Source organism: Filicampus tigris, chromosome 15 (assembly GCF_054856515.1).
Source record: "Filicampus tigris isolate MCC_2025a chromosome 15, RoL_Ftig_1.0, whole genome shotgun sequence".
NCBI classification, from domain to species: domain Eukaryota; kingdom Metazoa; phylum Chordata; class Actinopteri; order Syngnathiformes; family Syngnathidae; genus Filicampus; species Filicampus tigris.
In genome coordinates this window covers 4061351-4075781 of record NC_141231.1, presented here as the reverse complement: position 1 = coordinate 4075781, position 14431 = coordinate 4061351, and the positions used below count along the sequence as shown (strand labels likewise).

The window sequence follows — 14431 nt, the reverse complement described above, 5'->3', positions numbered from 1 at the left end:
TTCATGAAAGACGTTTTACACCATTAAACTAGTGATGGATGTACTGTGTCAAACAAAAGCAACATACTTTGCTACGAGACAAAGATCCAGCCGACATGCCCCCAAAGTAATTGCAGGCTCTTGATAGCATCAAAGTCCCCCCAAGCAACCGCCTCCAATGTGGCGATGTATGTCCTTATAGCAACCTTTTTCAACAAACTAGACATAAGTAGACTGATGACCAATAACGCTAATAATGGATAAGGCTTCGCCTCGTATTTTCCTGCCGCATGTGGCTCTGAAATATGCGCGCTGCGTTCAAATAATGATACCAGTATCGATAACCGGCATCTGCATTTTATTACTTCCGATCCGATACCAGCGGTTTAATGCGATATCAGGATACCACCCGATACCAGTATCGGTATCGGAACAACACTACTTATAACTTTCCCCTTCATTTTAGCAGACACTTCAATCACATAACACCCCTGACTCTTTCTTCCACCTGTTCCAACTTGCTTGGATCCATTTTCTTCACCTCCTTACCTCACTCACCGTTGCGCTGGAGCGTTGACCCTGAATATTTAAAGTCCTCCACCCTCGCTATCTCTTCTCAAATTTCAAATTTCCAAGTGATGTGTCTTTGCATCAATGTGATTGTCCGAGTTTCTTCAATCGGCTCTGTGCGTTGTCTTGATTACATACTGTAGTTTCTGATGTTTGTCTTAGGGTTTTCAAGGGGCAACTGGTATTAGAGGTCCACAAGGAGAGAGGGGCCCCACTGGGTTTCCAGGTTACTTTGGAGCCAAAGGTCAACATGGTCCCAAAGGCATTGAGGTACAATACTTCTGCTAAGTTTCACACTAGTACATCAGCAGTGTTCTACATTGGAATTAGTAAGTAATGAAACTGCTATAGCTAGAGGCAAGATTTTGTTAGTACCTAAAGGGGAAGTCAATCCAAATATGTTCTTTCCATTCATTCCCTGCTCTCTGGCCTCCCGAAAAAGAGCATTTCACCACTGCAACTACTGCAGAATTCAGCCGCTCGGGTGCTGACGAGAACCAGAGGGCGGGAGCACATTACGCCAGTTTTGAAATTGCTGCATTGGCTCCCTGTGTGTTTCAGGATCGATTTTAAAGTACTTTTATTAGTTTATAAATGTGTTAATGGTCTTGGGCCATCTTATTTATCTGATTTGCTTTTATCATACCAGCCCTCGCGGATCCTGAGGTCCTCTGGCGCCGGCCTTTTATTTATTCCAAGGGTGAGGACCAAAATGCATGGCGAGGCTGCATTCAGCCATTTTGGTCCTCACCTTTGGAATAGCCTGCCAGAGGATGTCAGGTCTGCAGAGACTGTTGATATTTTTAAGAGGAAGCTCAAGACACACCTTTTTAGTTTGGCTTTCAACAACTTTTAAATAATTTATCTTTTCTTTTGATTGAAGATAATTCTATGTTTTGCTTTGAATGTTTTAAAGCACTTTGAGTTGCATTTTTATGTATGAAAAGTGCTATATAAATAAAATGTGATTGATTGATTGATTGATATGTTTTATGCGCCCCCACTAGTCTAAACATGGCATCTGATTAATATTGCATTTGTGGAATATGAATTAAGCAGCAAAAATCCACCCGTTTTAGCCATCTCAGTGGGCGGCCATTTTGACACTTCGGTCGACTGAAAATGACATCACAGTTGCTCAGGGCTCAGGTAACAACCAATAACGGCTCACCTGTTTTCTGAAGCTGAGCCATGATTGGTTGTTACCTGAGTCCTGAGCAACTGTGATATCATTTTCAGTTGGCGGAGGGTGACAAAATGGCTGAGTTGGACAAAAACAAGTGGATTTTACCAAGTGAACTCATATTCCACAAACACAACATCAACCATAATGCTGTTTTTAGACTAGTGGGGCTGCATAGAACATATTATTGTAAAGAAAATGTTGGGGTTGACTTCCTCTTAACAACCTCTCATGTTTGTATTATGAATACATACGGTACATGGAACAAGAATTCCTCCTAAATATGGTTAAGAATATTGAGGTTCTTGCCCATTGAAATGCATTTAAAACCAGTCAAACATATAATTAAAATGTAAATTAAAATAGGAATTAATTACATATACACAATATTCTAATATTCTAATATTCAATCATTTTCTACATGGCTTGTGGTCATTGGGGTCATAGCCCATTCCAGTTGACTTTTGGCAAGAGACAGGATTGCCAGCCAATCAGAGGGCACATGCTGTATAAACACACAGACAGTCAAACATATGGGCTGTATCAAGTCTTAATAAAAAATAAAAAACATAATGCAATTAAACGATGAATGATAAATGAATAAAAGTCAGCCATCAAATAGATTTGTTGAATTGTAATGTAGACCATTCTGGCAACAAATACTCTACTAATATGACAATAGTCATTGCAAAGTGGCAGCTGCATTTCATAAATAAAAATGTACAATTGAGTACTGTGAATGCATACTAAAAAGTATTATTTGAGATGATTAGAAAATTATGTTGATAAATTTAACTCATTTGATGCCTACATCATTTAAAATTGTTTTTTATAATCTACTAGTACACCCCCAAAACATCAAGTTAACTCGAGAAATGCATTTTTTGTGTGCATTTTGTGTGTGATGACGTACAATCGTCAGCAGATGTCACCAGTCTCGTTTATCGTTTATCAGACCCATATGTAGCACAATCTTCATACATTTTTTTTGTTTTTTTGGCATCAAAGTTGCTTTTTTGGAATTGTTTTGGGGTTTTTAAATAATAAAAGTACTGTTTATATAAATGAAGTGTCATAAAGCAAAAATATTGGGGTCAAAGTTTAAATTTATGAGTTTATAGTTTGTATATGTCTTTTCACAAAATCCTTGATTCCTCAGGTTTTTTTCTACAAACAGGATTTTCAGTGAAACTTGCTTATGTTCTACTGCGCATTACTCAAGAATGACAAATGCTAGAAATAAACGTTTTTTTCTTATCAAAGAAGAGAATCTAATCTTTCTTTGGGTAGGTTCCATGTGTATATAGTCACAAAACACAATATTCTGTGGGCCTTCAAAGATGGGTCAAAATCCTTGAAAATGGCTGCCACTGAATGAGTTAACGAATAGCCAATTTACTACATAATTACACATTTAAAATCATTTCTTTATATTTATTTATCTATTTAGTTGGCTTTATATTGATTTAATTTTGTCAAGACAATGATCTTATTGAAAGGTATACCACCTGCTTTAGATGTTATAACAGCTGATTTATGCAAAATTAAGACCGCCACTGACATTTTAAAGCGCAATGATACGTGATTTTTTTTGTGTTGTCTTGACCGACTTAACTGTCTTTATTCAGGGCGGAAATGGCGAAACGGGCCGTCAGGGAAAACAGGGCAGTAGTGGATTAAAGGTCAGTGGACACATTTATCCCCATGCATCAGATCTTAACGTAGTGCCATCAATGTTTCCTACATGTATCTTTAATAGCCACCCTGTAACAACAGAATGTTAAACATCTGTATTTTACTGGAATGGTGGGTTATTGGGATGTATGAGAAATATGAAAACTCCACCCTACCTTTTCACAATTAAGTAAAGCATGCACTGTATTGTATTGAAACTTTTTTTTACACTTTTTTTTACTTAATCTGGAACATTTAATGACTTATTAGCTGTATTTTAACATTATCGGTTGTTTGTGAATTTTCAGATCGTTGTGTTCATGTTGAACAAGAGCAGCCAAACAACAAACATTTCCTAATATGATTATTGTTACGCACAGTGATTGATTGCTCTGTTTGAACATATAAATGCAGAAAAAAAAAAAAAAAACATCACAACACAACATGCAAATGAACACAAAATCCACACATTAAGGCCACAGTCACATTCATCAATACATTGTGTTAACTTTCTTCAAGGGTAACAGAGGACCAGATGGACGAAATGGCAAAACAGGACCCAGAGGGAACAGGGTAAATCTCTTGTTTTTCTTTTCATAATGTAGCCATTACATAAAAAAAAACCTTTTAATACAAAAATAATAGAGAAAACATTAGGAACCAGAATCACACTTAATGGCTCTTGAGCGCAGACCTTTGCCTGAAACATTCTGAACAATCTTGATTGTCTTACTCAATCGATTGGAAAATAGTTGGGATGTTCTTTTTTCAGTCCTATGGGTAGTTGTCATGTTCAGGAGGTTTTTTGGGTTTTTTTTTTTAATAACCCAAGCTCTATCTGTTGAATCAGGTCAGTCACTACTCACATGGCTTCAGTGCAATAGGACTGCAATAACCAAAAGTGTACCTGAGTTTCTTGGAACATGATTAAGTAGTGTTTGCATGATGCTGCTAACAAGTTTTCCAATGTGATCAAAACTAGGGCTGTCACGAATGAATGTTTTTAGAATCCACCTCTACATATCTGCCAGACGGCATTGGAAATACAGAGGACTAAAAGATTGACTGGCGGCACGGTGGTCGACTGGTTAGCACGTCCGCCTCACAGTTCAGAGGTCGAGGGTTCGATCCCGGCTCCGGCCTCCCTGTGTGGAGTTTGCATGTTCTCCCCGTGCCTGCGTGGGTTTTCTCCGGGCACTCCGGTTTCCTCCCACATTCCAAAAAAAAAACATGCATGGTAAGTTGATTGGATACTCTAAATTGCCCCTAGGTGTGATTGTGAGTGCGGATGTTTGTCTCTGTGTGCCCTGCGATTGGCTGGCAACCAGTTCAGGGTGTCCCCCGCCTACTGCCCAGAGACAGCTGGGATAGGCTCCAGCACGCCCCGCGACCCTTGTGAGGAGAAGCGGTACAGATAATGGATGGATGGATGGATAAAAGATTGACTTTTTTTTTTACTAGTCCGACTTACAAGGAAGAAAATAGCAAGAAAACTTGCCAAAATAGCGAGGTAGAGTTAAGGTCACAAATGAAAATTTGCAATGGAGTGAATCCGCAATAACCGAACCATAAAGTAGCGATGGAAAACTGTATTACATTAGCTAACGAGTTAAAAAAACAACTTGTTACTGCCCGTTACCATGGACTTACGTGACATGTACACATTCTCCTGTCCAAGCTACCCCGATTAGGCTTTGCCATATAGTAATTACATAAAATGTTATTTTTCTCAATTTTTCGTTTAAATCGACCCCACACCTTGGGCATGTTTTTCTTTGTGTGTGTCTGTATTCCTGCATGAAAACAATAACACCATTGACTGAGTCCATTCATCTACAACAAATGTCCATGTGGTAAACATGGAACTGGCCAAACGTGGTTCCGGGCGACACAAATATGATTTTATAATTATTAATTACAGTTTTGAGGCAGAAATGATTTCGTGTCAGCCAATCATTGTGGTCGACTTAGCGAAGTTAGTCGATTTGTTTTTCTCCAGCCCTCAAACACAACTTCTTGCCTCCCACTTTCTGTGTTTGGCGATGGTATGAAGAGGGAGGGACTTTTAAATGGAAAAACAACAACAAAAATCACTCTACTAGCTTGGTTGTAACTGCTGATATACGATGTAATTAATTTGGTACCTTTTTTGTCTTTGTCATTCTGTCTTTCTTTTCTCCAGGGTCGGTCAGGACAGAGGGGACCCAGTGGGCAGCCAGGTCCATCGGTAATCTTGCCTGTCAGAAATCTGTTTACATGCACACTGTCATTTACTTCAAAGGTCAGGCTGTGTATTAATGTTAGAGATCATCGGCAAAGGTTATCATCATTTTCATTCAATTGTCATGCTTTATATCATGCATGAAAAGATTATTTAAATTTTCTGAGACGTTGATGGGCAGCAATCCAATATATTTGTTTTCAAGTTAAAGTTGAACTTTGAAAAAAAAAAAGAGTTCTATATATGAATGTTAATGTATGTCTGTTTGTGTATTTGATTGACACATTTTAGGGTTTGGCGGGTAACCCTGGACCACAGGGACCAGAAGGAAAGCCTGGTACACAGGTTCCCATTCTCTGTCATATTTTAATCACTTGTAAATTATGTGTGTATGTGTTGTATAATCTACCCCCGTCTGCGGTTCTGTCAAGTTTTTAATTATATGAAGTACGTACAGAAATGGGATGAACTGTATATTTTAGGATTTTTTTTTCAGTGCTTTATTTGTTGTAAGTCTCTTATGACCGTCAAACGACTGATTTTGAATAACATCCTACACATAAGTCGAGGCAGATGAGGTCAAATCGGGATATTTCTTCTTAGCTACAACCTAGCTTTGATGATCCTTAGATAATATTAGATGATACACTGAATTGTTTTACCACGATGCAAAAATATTAATTGAGCACTTAATATTACAAGGGATTCATGAGTCGTCACATGAAGGCGGTTTGTTGTGATTCTTTGCAGGCGAAAGGCAGTTAGCCCCAACTACGGGGATGCAGGATGCAGGGAGTGCAAGGGTCATCTAAAACAAATGCATTTATTATTTAAAAAAAAGAAACCGATATACTTCTTAGGAAGATCAAAATCATAGTTACAAAAATTCTATACTTGAGATATATAACTGGTGGTGGACAGAAAAAGTGATGCCATAATGTCTCACAACAATTCATATGACAAAATTGTTTAGGTGTTTTTAAAACTGGTAAAAAAAAAAAAAAAAAGACACAAAGGCTGTAAACAAGAAGTATGTTTTAGTCCAAGCCAGAGGATGAGGGTGATTACGGTCTCACTCAGCTTGTAAAAACATCAAAGGACAGGGGGCTCAAACGTCTGCAACTGCATCATCCGTGTTTTGGGCAGTTTGTTGGACAAAAAAATATTGCCTAAAAAATGCGTCTGGAATTATTTGAAGTGTTTGCACTTTCATGAAACTCTGCTGCTGGGAAAAACATATATTTTGTTTCTTTATTAGGGTCTCTTGGGTGCAGCTGGCCCTGTGGGTAATAAAGGGCTCATGGTAAGAGATTCGCTTGTTCAACGCCCTTTATGTTTACTCGATGACATCATTCCAGTTGCTTGGCTTTTTAACTGATCTTTTGTCTCAGCTTGACTTCTATATATTCATTCTCTGTCATCTTAACATACGTCCGTGCGTGTTTTCTTCTTCACACATGCATGCAAACACGTGTAAACCCCACACAGGAAGGCACCAGCGCGCAAGCACATGTTGACGTCAGACACGAGCACTTACCTTCTCTGTAAATGAGAAGTCATTGTTTCTCATTCAAGCCACAGTCATGGTGTGGGGGAGTAATTGCAAAAACGTTATGAAAAATTAATTAATTGGACCGTATCGGCCCCTGAAGACACCAGCCCACCGGGCGGCTGCCCAATATGCACGACAGCCAATCCAGCCACTGTACCCGTTTATGTGGGGAAATAAGCAAATCTGCAAATCGCTCATGTTGACCGAAACCTCCTATGTCACAATTTGGTAAATGTCATATTTTTTCACAAATCTATTGGTCGGTCCACCAATGTGGGTGTTATTATTACAAATGATTGGCTTATCTGAAGTGTTGAATATGGCATGCTCTCTTTGATGATGCAATTTAAATGACTGAACTGATGATTTAGGTTTTTGAGGTACAAGCATTTTTTTTCTTTTCACACAAATACACTGAAAACATCTGTTTTGTTTTCTGAGGCAGTCAAAACACACATGCCCCCCCCACACACACAGATATTAAACACTTCATAATTCAACTGTGCCTCTGATTACACTAACTAACCCAAATTTTCTTTTTTCCTCTGTGACTTCTTTTCAGGGTCCTCAAGGAATTTCTGGAGAAAGAGGAGCTGATGGGCCATTGGGTTCGATGGTATGCCTCAGTATACTGTACAGTAAACATACTTGAAAGTAGATCTCTGAAAATGAACTGAAGGGATTTATTCAACCCAAGAAAGCATCTGTATTAAATGCACTTGGACAGCCACAGTCTAATTAGCTGAACGTGTGCTGGTCATAGCATTATGATGATGTCTGATGCTTTTACTTTGAAGGGCCCGCAAGGTTCGCCAGGACCTCAGGGCATGACTGGAGCCCCAGGCGAAAAGGTTAGTCCACAGTCAGTCACGTAACAATTACAGTGCAATGTCTACATTCAGTACATGATGGAATGTGTGTTGTCTCAGGGTTTCACAGGGAAGCCTGGCATGGAGGGACCACAGGGCCCAGTTGGCATGTATGTAAGTGATTCTTTAACATATTAAACAGCATATGAATCCGTTTCAGTGTGAATTCGTTTTACCATAAGATAACATCCTCAAATTCATGTTTGTGGTAGTCTACATAGCAGCACAGTTTGGTAGTGGTTGCCATGTCTGCCTCACGGTCTAGTCTTGTGTGGTGTTTTTAATATTCTTCCTGTACTTGCGTGCCATCGCAATTTCAAAGCACTTTGTCGGGGTCTATAATATTTGTCAATAGGGGATCCCTTTTTTCACAATTCTTAAAGAAATAATGTGTATGCTTTGAGTTTGAATACAAGCCATCATGGAATGCTGGTGGAGCGCCAATATGCAAACACAACCATCAGAAGCAATCAAAATTGAATGAAACCGTTTCATGGTCAAATCCAGGCATGTTTTAAGTAACGATTTAACATTCTTAATTGTAATGAACCTGTAAAATGCAGTTACAACTTAAAAACGATTATTAACAATTAGTTGATAAACAATGAGTTGTTTATTCAACTGTTGATGATGCGTTGATGACACATAGCTAATATGAAACTGCGGGATTGAGGGTTGTTGAGGGTGAATTGACTTCGAAATTGAGATTTTTACTATTCTTATGTACCATACAAGTGTAAAAAAAAACATAACCTCAAGACATAAAATTAATCGTTTTATATCTTAAACAAAGCCTGTAATAAAAGTGTACATGTTATTTTTGTGGCACTGTTTTAATAAACCTTTAAAGGGGGAGTCAGGCTAGCCCTGAGCAACTGTGATGTCATTTTCAGTCGACAGAGGTGACAAAATGGCCGCCCCCGGAGATGGCTAAAATGAGTGTATAAACTCTTATTCCACAAATGCAATATTTATCAGAATGCCTTTTTCCTACTAGTGGTGTTGCATAGAACATATTCTTGAAAAAAATATGTTTGGATTGACTTTGAATGGCGTGAATAAATAAAGTACATTTATACCTTTGATCAGTACCGTTTTCAACAACAACAACAAAAAAGAAAATAGTTCTTAGTGCTGATCCTCCTGTGTAAAGGAGTACACAGGAGTGGTGGTGTTCAACTTTTTGATTACTATTTCTTCAGTCACGCTACAAAGTTACATATTGCAAGCACATGCACCATTATTGATTTGCTACTGTCTATGTGAATGTTAAACAAATGGCATTTATACTATTCCCAATAAATGTCTTGCAGTCATTGGGTGATGTTAAAGCTAATAGATTTTGTGACATTCATTTGTGAATATTTACATTCTTCTGGATGTTGTTGCTTTCACCATCAGGGTATCCACGGCACCGTGGGCATGCGCGGGCATCCAGGAGCCATTGGAGAGAGGGTAACGTAATGTGTCCCTCTGCCTTCTTTAACAATGTTTTAATTTAGAAAAGCATTGAGTTTTGACATGGGTATGTTGCTATTGACAATAGCAAATTTCAACATCAACCTGCAATTTTGTCACTGTTAATACAGACTTAAGTTAAACAAGTAAATTATTCATTTAATTAAACAGTATTGCATGCACAAAAAAAAAAGTCTCTGTTTTCTGCACCAGGGTGAGACCGGTTTTCGAGGTTTTCCTGGGCCTGCTGGGAAGCCAGGCCCTCCAGTAAGTATAATATAGTTGCTGTACCTGTGCCGTATTTCCCCGAAAATATTGAGGGGAGTGGTGGAACATGACGCACGCGCACATATTTAAGGAGGATATCGACAGGGCTTGCCCAAGAACAGCGAAAATCCACATACAAAAAAGTATTACTAATATACTCCCAAATGCAGGACTAGAGTCGAAAAGTATCACTTTTTATATAATGATATTTAAATTTTGTTGCCTTGGATTGACATTAAGACCTTTGAAAATTGCACCAACTGCATTACTTGCTTGTTCATTTGTAAGAGAAAATCAAGAGGAGGCATTTAGGGCTTTCTTCATATATACAGCCTCAACAACCCAACGAGATGATGTATACATTATCTAAAAATACAACTAAAATTGGCCACAAACAAATCAATAAAAACTACCAGTACTTAAAAATTATATTAAGTAATAAAAATTATACATATCTTGAAGTCGGAGGAATATCTTTCTGTTATGGTAATTATTTTTGCTGAGCTGCTTTTCTGGACTTCCATTTGAGTTTTCCTCATTGTGTTCTGTTCGTAATTAAGCTAGGATCTTTTTTCACCTTGGATCTACAAACGCAATACATGGCAGTACAAGAGATTGATTTTGGGCTGGGATAATATAAAAAAGATATATTTTTTATATTTATATAAAATATTGATATTTCAATAGCTTGTGTAAATTGAAGACAGAATAAACATGTTTCACATTGCTTGTTCTACTTTTGTTTTTAGGGTCTGCCAGGTTCCCCTGGGGAAAAGGGTCCCCAGGGATCACAGGTGAGGATTGATTTGGGAATACAATATTAGTACAATATGCAATATGCACGTTCGGTTAACTGAAACGTCAGAATAATTGCCAGCTTGTGCGAAGGTGAGTATGAATGTTTTTTTTGTTGTTTTTGTTTGTTTATGTTTTGTCTATTTGCTCTGTGATTGACTGGCAACCTATCTCGGGTGTACCTTGCCTCGCGTCACCCATGAACCTGACCAGGATAAGCGGTAGAAATTGAATGAGTGGCATGTCATTTACTGAAATCATTATGTAAAGAGATGCATATACTGTACGTCAACATGCATCAGTGAATATCTTTTCAAAGCATGTTTTGATAATTGAGCAATGAAATTACTCTTGACTGCACTTAAAAGGGCATGTCAAACTTGCTTTCATTTTATATTACTAAAGCCTCTTTTGTTCATGATCTACTGTATTTCTGTTTCCGCCTACATTTACATCCTTGTAACATTGTTTCCCGCCAGGGTCGACCTGGAGATGAAGGACCCAAAGGGATTCAGGGTGCACCGGTAAGTCACAGCTCTCAAATGAAGGCTGATCAGTTAACTGAATTTACTGTGACACATTTCCCCAGTGGTATATGATTACATTCAAACTCATGGTAATGGGAATCAGAACACACCTGCCACAATTTCCAATTTCCAATTGACTGCCACATCCTCAAAGGACATTGGTTCGGGTGTTAGGGAGCAAACCAGGAAGTACCAAGGCTCAAGCCTGTCATGAACTCTAAACTGCTGGAACACCAGGGTTGCATTCCACTCACAAGGAAGTTTTGCATCACTACAAACTGATAGGGTCTCAAGAGTTTCAGTTCTAAGATTACTGTACCATCTGTCAAGCAAGGAGGTTGGAGCATCATGCGCTGGCAGTGATACTGGTGCGCTACACAAATTGGATGGAGTAATGAAGAAGGGGCGCTATCCAAATTTTTCAAATTCACCTCAAACCAAAGTTGGATGGCTTAAGGAAACCAACCACGTTAAATAAACTCCACCAATTCTGCTGAAAAGAGCGGTCAAATATCCAGACAAGTTTTCCGAGACGCTTGTTGATGGATACAAAAAAGCATCTGGTATGAAAGTGAAACTTTGTAAGACGTTTAACCAGATATAGTATCATCTTCCGGTGCAGTATCATCTTTCTCCTTGGAACATTGTTTTAATAACTCATTTAATTGATAGGAAATATTTTCCCATGATTGTATGTAAAAAAATATACATATATATAATTGATTGGAAAGTCAAAGGGGAAATTTTCGCCCAAGACTGCGTTCAAATTTCCAACAATATTCTTTGTTCTTTTGTATTCATTGTAACTTGCAACCAGTTTTGTGTCCTAATTGTTGCTCCCCATCCTAAAAGCAATCCATCCTTCTTATTCTCAGGGTGCTCCAGGTCTCTCAGGTGATGCCGGAGCTACTGGAAAACCTGGGCCCCGGGGAAGTAATGGGTCTCCTGGACCTCAGGGGCCACCTGGACCAGCAGGAATCCCAGTGAGTGGGTATTTACCATCAACTGCCATTTTAATGTGCAGGATACTGTTACTTGCATAGTCTAGAAATATGGTAACTCAATGGTGATACAATTTGAATTTGTATGAAATCACATTTATTGGATCGCCACAGGGCCTTCAAGGCGCGGCTGGATTAATAGGAGCAGCAGGAGAAAGAGGAGACAAGGTCACCTACACTTAAATGGGGTTTGCTTTAACAACAACAGAACAAAATTCACATCTTTTTTTTCTTGCTCGTTAACTCTCCTGTTACGCCCCTTTCGTAGGTCCATGTAATCCCCTGCATGTTCAATCATGAAAAATAAATCACAAACCAAAAAATCCCAACAAGCATTGCTTGAACCACACCAACAACACAATTACGGTTCACGTCTCATCAGTTTGACTAGAATCACGCAGAACTTACACAAATGAAAAGCAAATGTGTGCATGATGTAATATTTAGTACTTTTATAAGAAGCTTTTTTCATAGGTTGAAAATTGCAGAAGAAATATATCAAAGTCTTCAATTGGCTTGCCCACTGAATAGTAAGACAATTATTTCAAAACGATGTATGATAATAATTTTTTTTTTTATTCATATCGCTCTTTTAAATTACTCAGTGTCGCTTTACATGACATAAAAACAACAGCAATATAGTGCGAGGAAAAATACAAAATTGTCAGTAATGGGTGAAATAGTACAGAGAGCAATAGAAATACAAAATGTCTTATTCATATTCATTTTATTATATTCTATATGTTTACCATGTTTGCAACTAGAAATGAATACAAAACACCAAGAAATAAATAACATGCAATGCATGTGTTTGTGTATTTTGGTACTTAAGGTCCATATTTCTTTGTCCAATTAGTCTCCCCATTCTTTATTGGCTGTGTAATCAAGCACCTTTTTTTTAGGACAAAATACACCTTTACAATAAAATACACCTGAACTGTAGATTGGAAATTTGTGAAATTTACTTTTACAAAATTTAGATTCTAAGTATGAGAAATAGAACAAGTTCTATAGTAAAATACTGGGGGGGGGGAGTAATTGCAACAACTTTCAATTTTTCCCCATAACATAACAGGAGGGTTAAAGATTTGTAGTACTTACGTGCCAATGAAATTCATGTTGAACTATTAAAAGTTGGTGTCTGTTACCTTTAGGGTTTACCTGGCTTAGCTGGTGATGCCGGCCCTACTGGACTTGATGGACAACAGGTTGGTTTCATATAAACAAAAAAACAAAAAAAAACTCATAAATATTTGAAATCAATCAATTGAATATTTATTCTCCTTTTATGCATTTTAGGTTGTATTTTTAACATCCTGGATTTTAAAGACCATGCTAAGTCATTTTTGTGAATTCTTTCTATATACATTCAATATAAGTGCTGAAAATGTGCAAAGACAAAAAACAATTTAGGAATGAGTTGTTGAGCGTTAAATGAGCTGACTGCAGCGAATGCTTGCGAAGGCAGCAAATGTTGGATTCGTCAACTTTTCTGACGAATGTTGACAAAAATCAGGGGGTCACCTCTGTCATTAGCGTCTTTTAGCGATGCTTAGAAACAACGCGCAAATGTTTGGAAAAGTGTTTGCAAAAGACACATGGCGACTGCACACTTGTTAACAACGCTCTTCTTTGCGGAGTGTCAAATTTATAAAACATTTTACACTTACACTTTACAGGGTCTTTTACCCATTAAAGCCTGAAGCCCCTCTCGAAAACCTATGGTCGTCTTTGCAGTCACCCTTGAAAACCTGACATTTTCGCCACCTACAAAATAATTAATATCTCAGCCCCTGTAGCAGAAACATAATTCCCCAAAATATGAGAGCTTAGACATGTGGCTTTCACACAGGCCCGAGTTTATTAAATCTTTACTGTTTCAATCGAAGATGCAAGTGAAGCACAATTTTTTTATTAAAAAAAATTGAGTGGTAATTACCGGTACCATGCTGTGTTCTCTTACAAAGACGTTGAAATTCTCACTGTCTACGAACATATATCTTAACCATACATCATGTTTGGATGGTTTCACGGCTTTAAAGTCCGCGAGCGTGTCTATATCACTGCCGGGACTTATATCAGAGCTCTCGCGATTGACTGTGCCGCCATCACTCCTCAAAAAAATTCCGGATCTCCTCCGACAACTCACAACACCATCACATGTATATTCTGATGCATTTCATTGGCTAAAAGACCGAGAATTGAATTAAAAAAAGAAAATGACGTAAACACTCTCCCGGCTTTAAAGGGAGAAACACACAACCGCTCTCCCGGTTTTAGTGGTAGAAATGCAGTTATGCGCTCCCGTCCTAATGGGTTAAATAATGTTTACTGT

General features: G+C 38.2%; 1 protein-coding gene across 1 annotated transcript in view; it reads left to right on the top strand.

Annotated features, from left to right (window-relative positions):
* Positions 1-14431, top strand: part of LOC147135186 (uncharacterized) — a 60104-nt gene that overhangs the window by 26663 nt on the left and 19010 nt on the right. The window contains exons 21-36 of the mRNA XM_086054267.1: positions 712-819; positions 3361-3414; positions 3926-3979; positions 5589-5633; positions 5919-5972; positions 6886-6930; positions 7742-7795; positions 7977-8030; positions 8109-8162; positions 9450-9503; positions 9720-9773; positions 10523-10567; positions 11048-11092; positions 11971-12078; positions 12211-12264; positions 13251-13304. Coding sequence (XP_085910393.1) covers positions 712-819; positions 3361-3414; positions 3926-3979; positions 5589-5633; positions 5919-5972; positions 6886-6930; positions 7742-7795; positions 7977-8030; positions 8109-8162; positions 9450-9503; positions 9720-9773; positions 10523-10567; positions 11048-11092; positions 11971-12078; positions 12211-12264; positions 13251-13304 — 936 coding nt within the window. The remainder of the gene's footprint in view (positions 1-711; positions 820-3360; positions 3415-3925; positions 3980-5588; positions 5634-5918; positions 5973-6885; positions 6931-7741; positions 7796-7976; positions 8031-8108; positions 8163-9449; positions 9504-9719; positions 9774-10522; positions 10568-11047; positions 11093-11970; positions 12079-12210; positions 12265-13250; positions 13305-14431) is intronic.